The sequence below is a fragment of the Perissodus microlepis genome, chromosome 17, assembly GCF_051167445.1.
Source record: "Perissodus microlepis isolate ML-2025 ecotype Zambia chromosome 17, ASM5116744v1, whole genome shotgun sequence".
In the NCBI taxonomy this organism is placed as follows: Eukaryota; Metazoa; Chordata; class Actinopteri; order Cichliformes; family Cichlidae; genus Perissodus; species Perissodus microlepis.
In genome coordinates this window covers 25,236,982-25,256,509 of record NC_140477.1, presented here as the reverse complement: position 1 = coordinate 25,256,509, position 19,528 = coordinate 25,236,982, and the positions used below count along the sequence as shown (strand labels likewise).

At 39.5% G+C, this 19,528-nt stretch overlaps 1 protein-coding gene across 1 annotated transcript in view; it reads right to left on the bottom strand.

Moving 5' to 3' along the window:
- Window positions 1-19,528, bottom strand: part of LOC146369725 (1-phosphatidylinositol 4,5-bisphosphate phosphodiesterase gamma-1-like) — a 42,594-nt gene that overhangs the window by 7,560 nt on the left and 15,506 nt on the right. Inside the window, exons 4-24 of the mRNA XM_084909456.1 lie at window positions 15,995-16,042; window positions 15,084-15,168; window positions 14,855-14,935; window positions 12,638-12,672; window positions 12,196-12,268; window positions 12,011-12,106; window positions 11,611-11,729; window positions 10,938-11,023; window positions 10,659-10,779; window positions 10,365-10,533; window positions 8,219-8,338; window positions 8,003-8,110; window positions 7,724-7,908; window positions 6,818-7,018; window positions 6,291-6,410; window positions 5,992-6,175; window positions 4,638-4,715; window positions 3,881-3,984; window positions 3,704-3,800; window positions 3,550-3,616; window positions 2,008-2,174 (exon numbers count right to left, since the gene is read on the bottom strand). Coding sequence (XP_084765582.1) covers window positions 2,008-2,174; window positions 3,550-3,616; window positions 3,704-3,800; window positions 3,881-3,984; window positions 4,638-4,715; window positions 5,992-6,175; window positions 6,291-6,410; window positions 6,818-7,018; window positions 7,724-7,908; window positions 8,003-8,110; window positions 8,219-8,338; window positions 10,365-10,533; window positions 10,659-10,779; window positions 10,938-11,023; window positions 11,611-11,729; window positions 12,011-12,106; window positions 12,196-12,268; window positions 12,638-12,672; window positions 14,855-14,935; window positions 15,084-15,168; window positions 15,995-16,042 — 2,344 coding nt within the window. The remainder of the gene's footprint in view (window positions 1-2,007; window positions 2,175-3,549; window positions 3,617-3,703; window positions 3,801-3,880; window positions 3,985-4,637; window positions 4,716-5,991; window positions 6,176-6,290; window positions 6,411-6,817; window positions 7,019-7,723; window positions 7,909-8,002; window positions 8,111-8,218; window positions 8,339-10,364; window positions 10,534-10,658; window positions 10,780-10,937; window positions 11,024-11,610; window positions 11,730-12,010; window positions 12,107-12,195; window positions 12,269-12,637; window positions 12,673-14,854; window positions 14,936-15,083; window positions 15,169-15,994; window positions 16,043-19,528) is intronic.

The window sequence follows — 19,528 nt, the reverse complement described above, 5'->3', positions numbered from 1 at the left end:
CAGTGGACTGGGAAACAGATCCAAGCATCTTGAGGGGATTGCTTTCTCCACTGCCATGTTGAACCTAAATCCCCAGACCCGGTTACAGAGACAACATCCAAGTGCATTTATTGCTATCGCTTGAGAATTTAACCACAACACCTTTGACACCGCAATAACCACCTCCACCCAGCAGGCTAGCTGCCCCACCAAAAATGACAGGACAATAGATCTGCTCCAAACCTGATCCCCCCCCCCCCCACACGCTTAGTCGTTTGGAGCCTGGTTCAAATCACTCTGTGCAATGCCCCTTTAGTCAAGAGATAGCCTGTGACCACAAGGACGGTGGGGAAATAATCAGTGGATGCTTTTGTGGCTCTCCAGGGCTGTTTTGAGGTGACTAATTGCCAAGCACTCTGTGGGAGGATATCGATGGGCTCACAGGATTAACCACAGACTACATAAATTTGTACACTGACTCCATAATTGCAACAGAGAGTGTGAAGTGTTATCCAAACAACAAGCCATGGGTAACAAAGGACATCAAAGCACTGCTCAACAGGAAAAAGAGAGCTTTGAGGTCTGCTAACAGGGAGGCAGTGAGAGAAGTTCAAAATGAACTGAAGGCATAAGTCAGGGAGGCCAAGGACAAATACAGGAGGGAGCTGGAGTGGAAATCTCAGCAAAACAACATGAGGGAGGTCTGAAGACCATCACTGGTTTAAGGCCAGCCAATAGCAGTGGAGTCGAAGAAGTGGGGAGTTAGCATGCAGGAGTCAACAAAGTGATTCCCACAGTGTTTCTGTGTTTCTCACAGACTTGTGTGTTGCTGATCACAAAACACAGGAAACATATCTCCTATCCCGTCTCCCTTTCTCTTCACCCCAAACACCACAGACTTTAGGCTGGTGATGAGGAAGAATGCAGCAAAACACAACCATCTGCAGCTTAATGAGGTAACGATCTAGGAACTGGTTGTGGGCATGAGGAGGACAACAACACCAGTGATCCCTATTTCCATTCCCAAGCTCTGTTTGGAGACAGCAGAGGGTTACAAGAACCTCGGTGTTCACACTAACAGTAAAGTGGACTTCTGCAAGACTGAGGGCGTGTTCAGGTTTTAGACTACACCATAACGAAGGGGTAGGGAACTCCAGGCCTCAAGAGCTGGTGTCCTGCAGGTTTTAGATGTGTCCTTGATCCATCACAGCTGATTTAAATGGCTAAATGACCTCCTCAACATGTCTTGAAGTTCTCAAGAGACCTGGTAATGAACTAATCATTTGATTCAGGTGTGTTGACCCAGGGTGAGATCTAAAACCTGCAGGAAACCGGCCCTCGAGGCCTGGAGTTCCCCCACCCCTGCTGTAGTGTATTAAAGAAGACATGAAAACGTGGTGCATGTAGACAATTTTAAAGTGAAATCTGAATACAACATTCTCAGGAGCAGATGATGTCCTCGGCAAGTGACTAAAGTGCTTTGACCAGGTAAAGAGAGAGCCCCCTTCTTAGCACAGATATAAATCACCAACCCATTAATCTCTCAGTTTGTCACCCCCAAAATTAGATATTCAGCTAGACAAAACTGCTAAGCTCACCACAGGCTCGGACCCATAAATGCAGACTCCGCTTAGAGATGAAAACATTTCCTAATCTCTAAAACTTTTTATATGTAGTTTCCTGCTTTATGATCAAAAGAGTAACCATAAGTCAGTTTGACAAACACAGCAAACATCCAGTCCAATCGAGCATAAAGATAAAACAAATCATTTTACACAAATATCTGAAAAATATTCATACTTAATTGTTCTAGAAAAGCCACATATATCATATACATAGTCATAAATATTGCTATTTACAAAATTTAGTTGTGATGCGAAGCGTAATCGAGGTTCTGTCACATTTTCATGTAAGCAAGGAAAGTCCTTAAGTGAAGTCCTGACGACCTGTGGTCTAATTATTCAAGTAGCAAAAACTCTAACAGATGTGTTTGCACTCATCTGTGTATGTGTGCGGAGTTGCACTCACTCGTGCATCAGCATTCTGTGCAGCCTCTCTGATCTTGCTGACCCAGCCGGTGAGATCTTCCAGACTGTCAGCTGCTACGTCCAGAGTCTGGACCGGATGAGAAGAGAGGTGTTGGGAGTGGATAGTGAACACAAAGGCCCGGGAATTCTTTCCGTCTTTATGCACCACTGCAGAGATTAAAGGAGGTACAAGTGGAACGAGAAAAAAGTGAGGGAAGAAGTTAGAATTGGATAAATATGCCTGTGTAGTTTCTCATTCATCTAGGTCATGATAGTCTTGAGAGCTGGTTTATGAAAACATTTTACTGATCATCCAAGAGGCTTCTTCAGTCCTAAAACAACTGGCTGGACTTCCTGGTTTTGAATTTTGAGCCCAGTATCATCTACATGTGCAAAGCAGTATTATGCCTAGGTAAGAGCCCAGAGCTTTACTTTCCACTAATGAATCCATGCAAATCTAAAACCCTAACTAATTTAATTTAGGCCAATCTCACCTTCAAGTTCATCATCTTTTGCATTTCTGCCTCGCTACCAGTGATGGGTTTTTTTTTAGACTGCTCTGTTTTGTGGCCTCTGTGACGCACGACAAGTCTCTTTCATTCTGTGTCAAAACACAGAAATCTTGAACTTGAAATTCATGTTGGTGAAGATGATGAAGTCTTAAAGTTGAGAAAGTTGAGACATGTGGAAGTCACAGCAGGGGCAAACCTGCCAATGGAAAACTGCAAGGAGTGAGAACAGGACTTCCACAGAGCAATCTAAAAACAGCATTAACAAAATCTGTTATGCTGTTTTTACTTTAATACTTCAATACTAATATAACTCTGTAGAGCCCAGTTGTCACCCACATTTGTGACTAAAAATACACCTGCAGTAGAAATGTATCATGTGTATGAATAAAAAGTGACGCCCAATTTTTCAACAAAAACACTGATTCAGATCAACTGTTAACTTAGTCTGAAACCATGTTTCAATTTGGTAGCTTAAGGTTGACAGCAGCTATCCAGCTTTAAATAAGGGCTTGGAGTGTACAAGATGTATGTATTTCACATAAAAACCCACAATTACCTCACTCAGGAGATACAATACTGTCAGAGTCCTTTTTTGCCTCCTAATAATGTTGGAAAGCATTCCAAGAAGATAAAGGCTTATTTTTTTATATACCTTATTTAGGTTGCATGTACACCTTATTTTATTTGACACTAGTTTACTTATTTCTTTTCTTTTGCATGTAAGAAATTGTTTTCTTTAAAATAATATTTTTTTAATATGACATGTAAAACAATAAATTGTTCTGGTAAACACATGTACGCAGTTAAACTATTAAAAACATTGCATTGTCTAAAATACAAACCAGTGAGCAGTTCGTTTTAAAAGACCAAATCCTCGATTTCTAAAATAGTCAATGATCCTAGTTGTGGACTGATCTTTTTGATCAAGGTTAAATTTCAACATCATTTTGAGCAGGAACTAGTCCCTTCCTGCAGTAATTATTTAATATACCTGATAAAACTATAACATATAAGAACGTTTATCCACTAACCCAGGTGGCAGGTTGGTACATCTATGAAGCCTTTGAGGAAAGTTCCCAGAGGACTGTTCTCTGTGGACTGACGCAAAAGAATAAACATTTGTCAGAATAATACACAGTGAAAGCTGGAAGCTCATTTGAAAGTAGTGAGTGAATCAGAGCTCACTGCTTCATCCATCTCTCTGGTGGGGGAACTAGGAACCTCCTCTACATAGTTTGCAGGGAACCACAGCTGCTTCTTTCCTCCATAGTCACCTCTCCACCTAAAGGCAGGTCGCATATCAACGGCAAGAAGGTATACAGAAAACAGAAGAAGGTACATGTGCACCTGAGCGTCACTCACCAGCCGCCCTCCTGCTTATCCACATTCAGGATGAGCGCTTGTTTGGGGAAACATAGCTCGTCTTCTCTCTGAGCTCGATAGTCATACAGAGCTTTGACCGTACACTAAAACATGCAGGGAGAAACAGGACCAATTCACAAACTCTGATGCAATTAAGAAAACACAATTTTAGAGAAATGAGAACGCACTTTGAGACATAACTAATGCCGTGGAGGTTTGAAACGTGAATTAAAGTGATAAGAAGCATCACATATGTTGCTTTCACTGAGTTCATTGCAGCATTTATGCCACATTGTGTTTTAGATGCAGCCGCTTGATGGCGCCAAAGTTAATTACATTTTTTAAACTGTCTCTTGGTTCTTCACAGCTGGTTCTTTCCTTCTGTTCTTTCTTCGTTTGTTTCTTTCAGTCACAGCTTTTCTCTTTTTAAATAAACAGTCTCTCTTTTTGGTTCCTTTAATTATTCTAAAAGCACAAACCCCACTCTCTTCTTTGGTGCCAGTAGTTTTACTGTTAGCCCCTCAAGAAGGACATTGGACTCCCAATACCCGACTGAAAACAAACATTTCCTGTACTTTGTACTTGTGCTGCTACTGCGGAGAGCTGCCAAAGGCTATTAGACCGTGTTTCCATAGTAGCAAAATGAGGCAATTAAAACTACTAATCATTTACTAAAGAATATGATAATATGTGATAATCAATAAACAAACCCATTAAACTTAAGGGCCATAGGCCATGTGTTTCCAGTCACACTCACCCGTGCTGTGGGCATCTTATTAGCCTCCACATAGAAATGAGGAGTGCGAACTTCATACAGCGCTCCATAGTCAAGCTCCTGGAAAAATAAATAATCAAGTTTTCAGCCACCATTTTTGTTTTTGTTTTGTTACTTCTGACTGACTTTGAATTAATTCAACATACACTAACATCAATATTTGACTTTGGCAATGTTTAATAGAAGCATCCACCATTGGAACAGTGTGCATGTTTAACAGGAAATACAAGGTCTGCCTTTTTGTTTGCTATTGTCAGACAGACTAAACAACAACGAAATATTAAGCACATTCAATTATTATTAGATTAATGACTCCGTTGCAACCTAAAACTCTGAAAATCAGCTTTTTATATGTTCATATTGAATGGAAATTCACTTAGTTGTGTAGCATTTCTTGATGAGTAGTAGTAGTATAATGTAAGAACTGATTTTGTACAATTTTAACAAGCATGAAAGCCAATATTTAGTATGAGCACCTTTATTCTTCAACATAGCCTGAGATCTTTTAGGCAAGGTTTCTTGTCATTTCTGTAAATATTCTTCAGGAATGGTTCTCAAAGCTTCTTTAAGGTCATTCCAAAGCTCTTCTTTGGATCATGGCTGCCTTTTGTTCTGTTCTCTGTCAAACTGATCCCGCACCACTACAGCAATGTTGGGACTCAGGATCTGGGGGTGCCAATCCATGACTGACCGTTCCATTGGTGTATTTTGTACGCAACTATGCTTTTACTGCATACGTAATGTATCAGGGATTATTCTTATGCTGAAAAATATAGCTGCTGCCATTCAGGTGCTTTCCAGATGCTATTGCATGACTGATCCAAATCTGATGGTACTTTTCTACATAATTCCATCAATTCTATTAAGATCCCCATCCCCACTGGCTGAAATAGTGTATAAAAATGGTTGCCACTGATTTTCAGTCCAGCTCTTCTGTAATTTGGCATATGTCTGATTTTTCACTGTGCATTTTTCATGATTCAACCAGTGAAATGTAAACAAATGATGTGTCTTTGTGACCGGCTGCTAGTTACAAAGTGCCAAACGATAAAATGTAAAATTCGTTCTTTGCCAAGTTGTCTGTTATGTGTAACAACACAGGTTCGTGCCTTGAGTTAGATGCTTTTTTATGTTTGAATAATTCAGTGTTGAGTGGCTCAACAAACAATCAAAACACTGAAAATGGTCCAGTACAAGGACTGGACTGAAAAGGAGTGAAAATTTCATTACATTTTGTCTCCCTGTAGAGAAAATAAAAAGAAATGAGGGGGCGCTTAAGACTACACAATACTGTACAACAAGGTTATGCTTTGAAGTGAGGTGTGTCTTGACCAACCGTGGTGCCCATCCGGTCTAGAGTGTCTTCATTGATGGGGTAGCGGAGCCTCATTTTACGATACAGAGGATGTTTCTCATAGTAGCTCACCAGATCCACCAGACTCTCAAACTCTGCCGAGCTACCCAACATGAAGAGACGGCCTTCTTGCTGGATACGGCAGTGTTTGATCTTACCCTCTGCCCTACACACAAAAAGGTATAGACAAAAATAAATGACATTTTTATGCTGGCTTTAAGAATTAACTGAGCAGAGACCAGAACTCATATTTTTGTCCTTTACGGTGTGTCGAGTTCTACCTGAAGGAGATGGCGTAGGAGTTGTGTTCACTGCGTTTTCGAACCAGGAAAGCTCCGTCTCTGGGCACACGCATCAGCATGTGTTCAGCCTGAACACGGGACAGGTTGGAGTGGTACCACCTGAACAGCAACAAACTTCATTTTAACAGTTTGTTTTTTGCACTGTCACTTGTGGTGTACATTGAGCAATGAATTCAGTTTGCTCCCTGGGCTTCAACCTTTTAAATTGCTGGCAGGACAAAAGCTGTTACTTTAATTTTATGATTGTTTTAATGAACTAATTACTAACATAATTCAAAGATGATTTGATTCAGTAATGAAAATTATGTAACCTGCAGTCTATAAAATACAATAAATATTAAAGGCATCAATAATAAAGATTCATATTTTTTCCTCTATTCTAGCATCATTTTGCTTACATTACAGGACATTTTTAATGCACGACTTTTAACTTGTAATGTATTTTTACACTAAAGTATCAATACATTTACCCTCTACTTTATTATATTAAGATGTGAGTCACTCACTCTCGGCTTTCGTGTGCATTCGGCTGAGGTACAGGGTTTCCCAGCCTCATCTCAAACTCGTTGCAGCGGAGCGGCGTGTCTCTATAGTGGCAGATGAGCCGGTAGAGGCTGTCAAACACCAGGTTATCAGTCAGGTAGAAGCGGGTGGAGCCAGACTCTTGACGTGAATGTATCCTGCAGTGCTGGACCCGACCAGAGCGCCTGGAAGGCGAATAAGATTGCATTAGTACTGTGATTTAGTTCCTTCTCTCTAGTCTCTTTAGTCCTATCTTCTTCAGTCAGAGTTTTATCATATGTGGGTCCCTGAACTGTCTATGATTTATTCTTCTGTAGCCAACTTCTAAACATTTAGGTTCCTTATTTGCTAAAGTTTTTTTTTAAGCCTAGTTACCGCTAGTCATTTTAGGAAAGCCTGGGCTTTCCTAAGCGAGTCTGTGTTTAAAGCTGTTCTGTTAATGTCTTGCACAGGCTTCATTATTCTATGGCTAAACTAAATATTTTTACTGTCTCTCCCACAGCCATTCACCAGGGTTGGATGGGAGACAATCATTACTGTCCAACCCAAGACAAGCTCCAAGAAAAGGTATGATCGCTACAAGCCCAAGATTAATTTTATTGAAATGCAAATCAGAATCACCTCCGTGTTTTAAAGGATGGTGTAATGAGATGCTGCTTACTGCTCAGCTTCAATGGATTTGGTGTGGTAAAGGAAACTCTTATACCAACTTTCAAGATAATTAGAAACCTTTTCTGACATTCCTGGATATGGGGATTGGAGATAATTAAAATTTGAGATGTCTGATCATGAAATGGCAAAATATTTTACAAATGTTATTTTTTTTTCTTTCTCTGCACCAGATTGTGTTACTAATTTATCAGCTATTTTATGACAGAAAACACACGGACCAGAAGGAGAGGGTGTAGTCTCCAACAAATGTCTCACTCTCCCGGACCAGGAAGGTGCCGTCTTTGGCCCCGCCCTCGCAGTACTCCTGCAGGAGTTTCTCAGCCACCTGTCGGCCATCGCGTCCTCCACCCAGCTTCCCATGAAACCAGCGCTCTGCACAGTGCTGCTCATTGTTGTTGCACTCCTGACCAATTACAAAGACATATGAGGTAGTAATACCAAAGTTGGTTGCAAAAGCACCAAGTTTTCCCATGTGTTGCTATGTGCCACTTTTCTACCTCCTTTCCTTCATCATCCTCCTCTTCATCAGCTGTCTGATAATGAGATGTCTCCTCAGAGTAGTAAATCTTATTACTGGTCAAGACAAAATAATGTGGCGTCCATGTCTGCAAATGGATACACACATTTTAGACACACAACGATCAGTATAGTTAGAGTTAGAGGTAAAAATATATTTTCTTCATAATCACTTAGCCAAGCTTACACAAACTCACATGGTCAATGGGGTCTTCGAGGTAAAGGATGCCGTTCTTTAGGGAGTTACTGATGTCGTTTTCAGAGTAGCTGGCTGACGTCACCTCTTCATACAGGGTTCCTTCAACCAGCTTCTTGTGCTGTGACAGAGGAAGAAAGAAAGATGCTGAGCACCACAGGTTTACTGTCCCAGGAAAATCTCAACCAGGTGTATTTTCCATTAATGTGGAATCTGAAAAGTTAATTGACAGCTCAAGGTAAACAGTGATGTCATTGTCAGACATCACCATTTAGGGAATGAAACTGTCAGTGTTTGCATTTGTACGATTTCAACACGGCCTGAAATGATGTCAAAGAACTGGCCACCATGCCATGACATACAAGCCATTTTAAGTAAAATCAAGGGGAAGAAAAATCTACACATACAAATTAAAACGGTGTATTATTTTGCCGCACTCATTACCAAAGCAGTTTTTCTTGAGCTTCTTGTCATAATCAGAAAACTCTTTCTCTTTTTAAATTATGACAAGTTGTGTGGAAAAAAATGTGGAAAAAAATATATCTTGCCTAGGTGGAGGTAAGAGTATGCAAGCGATGGTTGATATCAAGACAAGAAATAAATACCTGGCATTATAAATTTTATAGTGGTTTGAAAAAGTGTTTGTCCCCTTCCTGATTTCTCCCTTAGCAGCAACAACTACAATCAAGCATTTGCGATAACTGGTAGTGAAGCACTGTGGAGGGATTCTGACCCACTCATCTTTGCAGAATTGTTATAATTCAGCCACATTGGAGGGTTTTCCAGCATGAACCACCCTTTTAAGGTCATGCCACAGCATCTCAGTCGCATTCAGGTCAGGACTTCGACCAGGCCCCTCCATTTTGTTTTTCTTAAGCTATTCAAAAGTGGACTTGCTGGTGGGTTTGGGATCATTGTCCTGCTGCAGACCTGAGGTGTGCTTCAGCTTGAGGTCACAAACAGATGGCTGGACTTTCTCCTTCAGGATGTTTTGGCAGACAACAGCATTCATGGTTCATTTACCACAGCAAGTCTTCCAGGTCCTGACCTGCCCCAGACCATCACACTGTTAATATGATGTTCCTGTTACTTTTACGCCAGATGTAATGAGGCACACACCTTCCAAAAAGTTTAACTTTTGTCTCATCAGTCCACAGAGCCTTTATGTTGCTTTTTGCCCAGTCTCTTTCTTATGGTGAACACTGACCTTAACTGAGGCAAGTGAGTCCTGCAGCTCTTTGGATGTTGTTCTGGGGTCTTTTGTGAGCTCTTGGACTAGTCGTCGCTGCGCTCTTAGGCTAATTTTGGTCGGCCGGCCACTTCTGGGAAAGTTCACCTCTATTCCATGTGTTCACCATCTGTGGATAATGGCTCCCACAGCTTTCGCAGCAATCACATTTTCACACAGGGTGATGCAGTTTATTATTAAGGTTTGCCCCTTAATAATAAAGACCTTCATTTAGAAATGGCATGCTGTGTTTACTTGTGTATCATTGTCTAATATTTACATTTTGTTTGATGATCTGAAACATTTAAGTGTGACAAACAACAAAACAAAATAAGAAAACAGAAAGGGTGCAAAAACACTTTTTCACACCAATGTATAAATATAAAACGATTTTTCGACATTTCATTTAACACCTTTTTTTGTAGGTGGCATTTCATTAACTTAAACTTCAAAGAGATTTTTGTTTTTCAAATGGCCAAAAGTAACTCTTTGTCTTAACTATAGGCAGGCTAATTGTGCTTGCGTGCATTTCTAGCCTATAATCAGGAAGGATTGGCTGGTCATAGACAGGGTGGGACGCTGTGCTTTGGGGCTGATGACAGAGAGCTGAGGGCAGCATCGTAATTACTGTCAGCTTCTCTATCTACCACTCTGTCAAGCTTTCCAGTGAACATGTGGTGTAAATTTTCAGGATATGATGAAACTTTTGACCAGATATATACAGAGCTGAGAGCAATACAGCTTTGAATCTATTTTGAACGCAACCTTTAAAATAGTTTTATTTTTCCATTATCTACACCTCCTCCATTGTTCTGAATTATCTCACATCTCTGCACACATTGTTACCACCTGACAAACATCACTGTGTGATATTTACTTCAATTTAAAATGAAAAATCTGTTCAGTGTTGAGTATATACTTTGATGAGGATCTTCCTGCGGAGCTGGTAGGGCGAAGGAAGCTCCTCTGCGTTATTGTCAACCGGTTTGGTGAGCAGCAGATCTCCGAAAACTTTCTTGAAGTGCGTGGCCATGTTCCTCTGCTGGACCACGCTGCAGTGGTCCTCGATGGATAAGATCACAGGATACCTGCAAAGACACAACAGTAGGTAGAAGAGCTGTAATGCTAAAGAAAAAAAATGGTGATTCAGTCGCTACTTAAAACTGCTACTTTAGCAATACGGCTCAGTAAATGAACACAATCATGTACTCACTCAGATATAACAAAGGCATGTTCTTTGATGGTATGCAGCACATCCAGGAATTTGATCTTGGAAGTTAATGTGTGGCCGTGGTAGATGATTGGCAGGTCATCAGGTCCATCCCAGCAGTCCACTTAGATTAGAAATTAAAAATCAAACATATAGCTAAGATTTTAGACCCTGAAATGAAGCCTGCATTGGTTAACCCAAAGCTTGTGGAACAGCACTATGTATGTAATAAACTGCAGGAAGGAGTAGTTCACCAGTGAGTTTAAAAAACATCTCGCATACGTTCAATGCAGCGGCAGCCCATCCTCAGACAGCGAGCGTAGGCTTCTAGAGATGATTCACTGGAAAACTGGTCACCTGTCAGGTACCTGAAAAAGCATGAATGTAGAAAATAACCTTGTTAGAGCAGCGGTGGTTATAGAATAACTAATACTGTAGCAAGTAAAAATATACCGTAATGATATTTAAAAAAATAAATACTAGCAACCCCCGGTACTACCCCTCGACGCAACTAGCAAGAAAAAAAACAAACAAAAACAAAACAGACTCCAGTCTTTAAATTTCCACAGAAATATTGAATCGTATTGTTTTCAGCAGTTACCAGCAAATCCGAGGATTTTGAATATCTCTCTTGAAATATCTCTGTCATGAAGGACTTTGTTTGATGATTTCCAAATTTTTTAACTCAACATTTTTGATAATTAGATGTCAAAGAACAGCAATATCCCTTTCACTTCTGCATTGGAAAAAACATTCAAAAAATTTATAAAAATCCTAAAAATATTAGCAAGCAGAATAAAATTCCTATCTGCAAACTCAGTCTCTAATGACATGCTCTCTATAATAATAAAGTTGGTAGTTTATCACTGAACTTTTTAAACTGTGTTTAGCTTAAAAGATGTTCTTATTGAATTATGAATATTTGTGAACTTGAAAGATTTCCTGTGAGACCTACGTGTTGTGCGAAGATGAGATCCAGTACTGAGACAATGGCCTTTTCATGTCATCAGGAACTACGGGTGAAAGACGAGGGTCACACACAGAATTCTCTTTAGAGTACAGGAAGGTCAGGAACTAAAAAAAAACAAAAACAAAAAAAAGCAAAAAGATCTAATTGTCAGGAAAACACTGTGATTTGACTGTATGCTCAAGTTTATCGAGAACATCCATCAGGCCAATGGCATTTCATCTCAGGTTGGGGTTTCACTTCAGTAATGTACCATTTTCCTTTGGTCATTTGGAACACCAGCATTGACCACATATTTGTCTATAACAAAAGCAGCCTTACAACAAGGTTGTCAGTGACCTGGTGGATTGTTGAGAGGTTGACTTTTTGTGCTTATTTAGTGTGTCACCTCATCCAGTTGTAGCATCGGCTCAGGCTGTGGTGCCCCCCTCATGTAGCCCATAAGAAACTCCCTGACACGACCCAGATCTGACGCCCAGGACTCCTGAGACGAGCCGGATAAAGAAAAGTAAGTGCAAAGCAGTTTTGGGAAGCTTTTTCTGTGTGCTGATGGGCACTGAATTTTTTCTGTACCTTCTGGTCCATCTGTAAAAACTTTTGAAAGTCATAGAGGGAGATTTGACATAGCTCTGGTCTGTCAACATTTCTGAAAAGACAGTGATTTACAAGATATTAGATGGCAGACGTCTGAAAGTACTATTGAATGAGAAAGCAGGCATGAAACATCAAGAATTTTAGTGATAGATAATTTCATTGTGATAGCTTTCTTTATTTTATTTTACGTTTGCCAAATCTAGTTAAACCACCACCCCATCACATACATAACTTTAAGAAAACATTTCACTTTTTTGGACATCCAAAACAATTATTAAATTTCATTAATGTGACAAATCATATAAAAATTTGAAATGCAAAACTTCCCTGACAAACTGAGAAAACTGGAGGAGTAGTGGGATAGCAGGGGATGTGAGGATGAAGGACAAGACACTGAGGACAAAAAGGTGGAGGGACTCACCGCAGAGGGAAGGAGAGCTCCAGCTGCTCAATAATCTGAAGAACAAAAGGGAAGGAACCAGGTGATGGACAGGTGGGAGGGAGCAGTAAAGGACAAAGTGAGCAAAGCGTGCATGAGAGCAGAAGAGGAAGTATCACAGCACTGGTGTGTTTACTTAGTGGAATTCTGAGCTACTGAAACTTTTTGCTAAGTGATATTTAAGTACAACAATCAAGATCAGATAAATATAATACTGTATAAACATATAAAATATTGCTGTTGTTTCTTCCTTGAGCTAGACCCTCAGGGGTTGCTACAGTGGATCATCTCACCCTATACTTTGCAAACTCTTCTGTCACACCAATCCTCTGCATGTCCTCCTTCACTACATTCATGAATCTTCTCTGGAATCTTCTTCTTTCCTTCCTGCTGGCAGCTCAATGGTTAACATCCTTTGACCAATATATCCCCATCGCTTCTCTGCCCATGTCCCAATCATAGGGTTGCCAACTTTTTAACTATCAAATAGGAACACTGGTGCGCCAGAAGCACAATGCACAGTCAGCTGGGCAAAGTTTAATATGCACTTTATGTCCATATTCTTATAATAAAAATGCAGTAAAATGTTGGTAATCAGTTTCAATGACTTTTCTAAAACAATAAAGAAAAATAAAGTAAATGATAACAGAAGTCACATGGTCATTTTTTTGAAAAATAATCAGAAAAGAAAAAAAATATTCAAATAAAAATACTGTAAATACAGGCTTCAATTACCCAGTTTATTATGCTACGGAGACCAAACCTTATTTTTACGAATCACGTGTTACTCCTCACATGTGGTGTGCCTGATAGGTCATCAGTGTTGTGACTGGACACAAGCATCTGGGGACATTAATAAGGAACAAACTAATTTTCCTCATTATACGCCATGTCTAGGCTAAAACGGGACAGTTGGCAACCCTACCAAACACTCTCGTCCTTACCTCTTTAATTTTGTCTACAAAACTATTTGAAAACAATTATGTTACATTGCTGTTGTAGCAGCCAGAGCTTTAGAAAATTGAATATAAAAATGACTAAAATCGTGCTGTATGATATGCTAATAAATAAGTTGGCTAATGTGGGTCTAAAGAAACGCTTTCTTGAATAAAACATCCTGAACAGGATTCCTCTGTTTGGTCTTAGGTATCAAAACCAATGTGTGCTCGTAGCATGCTAACACAGACACTTTGCTAGCTACTTAACATAGCATAGAAGTCTAGGAAAAAAACAACTTTATGCGTTGAACATAGTAAATTGTGAGCTCAGTTACTCATTTTGGGATATACTAAATAAAAAAATGAAGCCTATTTTGTACATCTTGGTCATGCTGTGTTTCAAAATGGAGGACTCGTGAGAAACAGCAAGCTAACTGCCTAAAGAGTTGTTAATGGCATCATTTGCTAATGAGTGTGCTTTTCAGCCAGACCTGCCTTTCATGTCAAGTTTATTGCAACCAAGATGAAGACAGCGAAAACATTCATCTTGAGGGTTCAAAAGTTACTTCAGAAACTGATGGTTGACATCATGGCAGCTCCATTTCCTTCACTGTCTATGCTTGCTAAGTCAACAACAAAAAAAGGTTCTTGAAAGTTTTTCATCAGTTGCCACTTTGGGTCATGCTGTATAACACCCTGTAGCTACGAAGCACTAACAACATGTAATGGCATCCTAAAACGGCAACTGAGTCTCAGTTTCCTCAGTAAGCTTATTTCTGATCAAAGTGAAAATTGTCACAGGACGTAGCATGCTTAGTTTATTGCGCTAGTTGCTGATATTGAACTTAACCCAGATTTTTTTCCTACAGCTCCTAATGTCAAAATGAATCCTCCAGAGGACATGAAACAATTTAGCTGGTGAACAACCTACTATATCTCATCATATAGATTTAATGAAATCCAAACTACAATAATGAGTTCCTTATCATATCATTAGTGAAGGCTGAGCTCAAGCTCAAGCTCGCTGGCTTATTTCACATTCTCGTATGGCAAAGTGTACCCCCCACTCCCCCCACCCCTGAAACCACTTGGACAGTAAAACTTTCCTTGCATAACATTTCGTATATGGTTTATAATAGTGACTTAAGAAAAACCTTCTTTATTGTCTTTTCCATCCTGATGATGCTACTTATTAAGTATAAGATTTTAATACTTCCTCCAGTGCTCTGCAAATGTATGTAGGTTTATATCTGACACTCACACTCCTCTGTGCATCAAACATCAGTGTTCTGTAGAGCTGTGCAAAGTTGGGGTATGACAGGTCGCTCCTGGCCTCCACCTCCTATGTAAATGGGTTTGTTGTGAGTTACAGTGACACCAAACAGTGCTGTGGTCAAGTCAGAACATGCAGGAGAGCAAATTCAAAAAGGCAAAGAAGCTGCAGGCAGTAAAACATTAAAATGATCCTCATACTTATGTTTCACTCTAACCTGTAGCTTGTCTTTGAGAAAGCGCATGTTGGGCACTCGATAGTTGACCTGAGGCAGCAGAGCTTTCACATCCTTCACTGTAATGCTGGGAAGGGAAAAAAAGAAAAGAAAGAAAAACCTTATTCAAGTGCAGTGAATCTAAACTCAGCACATGAAAAAATCATCTAGTTTGTTCAGAGTGAGTCACATGGTGGCAAATACCATACCGTTACATTAAAAGTTGGGCACTTTCCACTGTGAAAACCTTTATCCTCAATGTTAACTAAACTTAACAATGCCTTAACAATTTTTAAACTGATGGTCAAAAATAGAAATACATGATTTGATAAAACAGTGTATTAGCAGACTGCGTGAGCTTTTGTAGAGTCGCTGATGTCTTTAACGTTAAACTTTTTTTCCGTAGACAAATTGCACATGGATTAGAGATTAAGGAAAAAAACATATGCAACCTCAGAAATCAATAAGAGATTGCAGAAGGAAGCTAGAAAAGCAGGTAGAGTGAAAAAAATCTAGGTCAGCGCTCTTGGGATCTTTTAGGTTCAATGACCGCTATCACTACTGGTCTCAGACCTGCCACCTCCCACCTCTTTCTCTCTAGCTACTGTTACTATTTTCACAGGAGACAGGAAGTTGCCCTCTCCCGGCATCGCATCACATCACTTCCTCCTCCTTATCAGGGGGTGGCAGGCTGTTTGTCCTGGAGCTACTTCCACCCAAACAGAAGCCTGGATTTAAAAGAGTCTGCGTGATATTTGCCTCGGAGCATGGAGGTGTATGGGCAGGTCCCTGGCAGAGTCTCTTTGATGAGATCTGGATATGATTTCACCATAATTCCACCTGCTGTGGCACCCACTAATGAGCAGCCATCATAGGCTTTACAACTGGGTGCTGAAGGCCTGCATGTCACTCACCTGCCCTCGTGGCTCCTGTCCATGACTTCAAACTGTTTCCTCAGCCACCTACAGAGGGAGAGAGGGTAAAGTAATAGGAGAGAGAAAGCAACTTTTAAAAGCATTAAAATCTAATATACACACTTCTGGGTACTGTGCTAAAACACTGAAGTTAAAGGAAAGCACTGAATATTTTTAGACTTTGTTTTAACTGTTAACATAGAAGCAGAACATGTATTCTGACAGACTGTGCTCTGAAAAGAAGTCATTCTATTTTAGGTAAAACTAATAAATACTTTCCTGATGATAATGTGCCCAATGCATCATTTTTGGTCATACTAACTAAAACATTAAGTCTATGTTGTAGATTTTGGTTATTCTTAGTGTGAGGAAGGAACATTATCCATGGTGTGCTCATTTCCTAACAACTTGGGATTGCTGCAGATGGCTGCCTCTCCCTGAGCCTGGTTCTGGTGGAGTTTTCTTCCTGTTAAAAGGGAGTTTTTCTTTCCCACAATTGCCAAGTGCTTGCACCTGATTGTTGATGTTTTCTCTATATTATTATAGGGTCTTTCCCTTACATTATAAATTGCCTTGAGGCAACTGCTGTTGTGATTTGGTGCTATATAAATAAAATGGAACTGAAATAGAAATAAATAATAATATACCGGGAAAATTTGCACAATTTCCATGAAAGAAAATTGCCGGTCATAGTGCCCAGTCATTCAAGTAGGATATTTTTATTGTCTTTCATTAAGAATATCCTTCTTTTTCTTTCTTTTAAAAAGATTATCATTTATATTTGGAATGAAAAAGTTTCACTTTTAATGTTTAATGCTACTTACAACATACTGTAACATTACAAAGCTAATCTAATTAGTGTTCCAGTGTTAAAACACAAGAAGACACACATTACCAATGTTATACAGAGTTTCCCTTTTTGTTTAACTATTAAACTTTCAAAGACATTGAAGTTAACTTTTGTCATAATGCCTGCGTGTATTTTAAGTATTCAGCCAATGGTTCTTCTCCTTAAACAGTTTACAGAACTTCATAAATAGATAAAATTATCCATTTCATTCCCTTCGACCATTTCCAAACATAAACTGTGCTCACTATGTAGACAACAAAACTGTCTTTCTGCCATACAACACCTCTCTGTTCCTCTGCTTTCACCACATAAGCCAAAAAACTGCCTCCGCACATTTGTCTGGAGCAAATATTTTCATCCCAAAACAAATATTTGTCCTCGCTGCTGACTCACAATTCCGTTTCTGTCCAGGTCACCACTCCTTTGATATACCCAGATGTCACTTTATCACAAATATAGACATTTTTAATGGTTTCCATTACTTCAGTTTTGTACTTTTAATTGGCACCAATTGGCCTCCCGTTTTGGTGGTTGTGGGGAGCATTGTCCAGTTTAATGTTTCATATTAAAAACAACCCAATTTCCACACGCTTATACAGCGAGGAAAATAAGTATTGAAGAAAGGGAGGTGCAAAAAGGCATGGGACACCAGCTGATATCTAGCATCTGCCACTTAGTGCAAATTAAAATCAGCTTTTTCAGTCCCAACTGATGGCCTATAAAATGGTGTCTCATTACCAAGGTGTCACAGAAGAAACATCTTATGATGGGTAAAACCAATGAGCTCTCTCAAGACCTTTGCAAAGTTATTGTTGCAAAATATACTGTTAGTATTAGTTACAGAAAAATTTCGGAACTACTCAAGGTTCCAGTGAGCGCTGTTGGATCCATAATCTGGAAGTGGAAAGAACATCATTTCACCGTAAACTGGCCACGACCAGATGCTCCCCACAAGATTTCAGACAGAGAACTGAAAAGAATTATCACAAGAGTTTCCCCAGAGCCAAGGACCACTTGTGCAGAGCTAGAAGAACAAATGGAAAATTTACTGAGACATTCTTGTGAGAAACCAGCTTCCATCTATCAGGATGATGAAGATAAAACAGGGATGGAAGTTTCAGCGGGACAATGATCCCAAACACACAGCCAAGAAAACTCTCAATTTATTTCAGACAAAGAAAATAAAGCAGCTAGAATGACCCAGCCAATCACCTGACCTGAATCCAATTGCAACCTCATAGAAAAACAGAAACCTCAGGATTTGAAGACTCTTTGTGTAGACCAAAATCACATACGCACATATGTGTGTCTTATTTTGCACACATTGTATTTCCAAAAAGCCCTAAGTTATACATTGCTTCTCATTAATAATGGATAGTGGCTGCTGTGCATTTGCCCCTCTCTCTTGCTGTCCACTACAACAAGAATTGAAATTGAATTGAAAATGATTGCCAAATGATGTGAATGTATAGGTAACGTGAGATGCAGAGACATTGCAGGTGAGGCACTGAAAAGCCTTTTTTTTTTAGTTTTGGGGGTGAGAGCGGGAGGGGGTGTATGATTTTCCTGTTCATTTTGTTTAGTTTTTGTTCAACAGTTTCCTGTTTTTTCCCAGAGAAAAGGAGAATTTCCTGTTGTTACTGCACTGATTATCTTCACCCCTATTTAAGTCAAATTCAACGTAGATCTTTTTTTCATTGTTAATAATCGATAAAAAATGTGGGCTATGGGGCTTGACCTGTTGGGCTGTTGAAGTGGGGCATGCCAGAAAAAGTTTAAGAGTTCATGTTTAGATTTTGACTAAAGAAAAGCTACTTGTTAACCTATAGCTTCTGCTGAACCCTTAATAGGTTGTCATGTAAATACTACTAACACAAGAGACTACAAGTTAAGTTTCCTACACATATAATCTTATATTAACACAATAAAAAATGAGCAGGTTAGAATATACTTCTATTACTGGTTTGTCACAAAGCACACTATAATCAGTTCCCAAAGAACTGATGGAACTCACATCCTTTGCTTTCCAAAGGATTGTTTTGATGAATGTAAATGGTCTCAAAGGTGCAGCCATGCTTTCCCCACTATTCTCTGAACCTCCAGCTTCCTGTTTATTTAAATGTCAAAATAAAAGCTTCACAAACTTCTGACATTTAATAAAACATCCTGTACAGTAATACTTAGTAAGTAAGTAAGTAAAATTTTATTTATATAGCACATTTCTAGATAAAAGATCACAAAGTGCTTCACAAGGTATAAAACAAAAACAGACAAAAGTTAACAAAATGCAATTCTAAAAAGATGTGTTTTTAGTTGTTACTTACTTATTGTCTCTTTAACACACCGAATAAAATCAGGACACTCGACATATTTCTATGTAAAGCAAAGCTGCAGAGTGCCTATATCACCATACTGCAGCAATTGGATCACTATTTGTGGAGGAATTTCCAACTTTCAGTTTCAAATCTATGAGGTTCTAGCTAGACCCTGGATGTAAGCAGTTAATGTGAATTTGTGAGAACAGCACCCCCAAGGCTGGAGACGGAGCAATACTGGAAGAGCTTATGGGAGAAGGACGCAACCCTTAACGGCAATGCTCAGGGGCTAGTGGATCTAAGAGCAGACCACAGCAACCTCCCTAAACAGGGTCCAGTAACCATCACAGTGGCAGAAAGGGTCTCCAG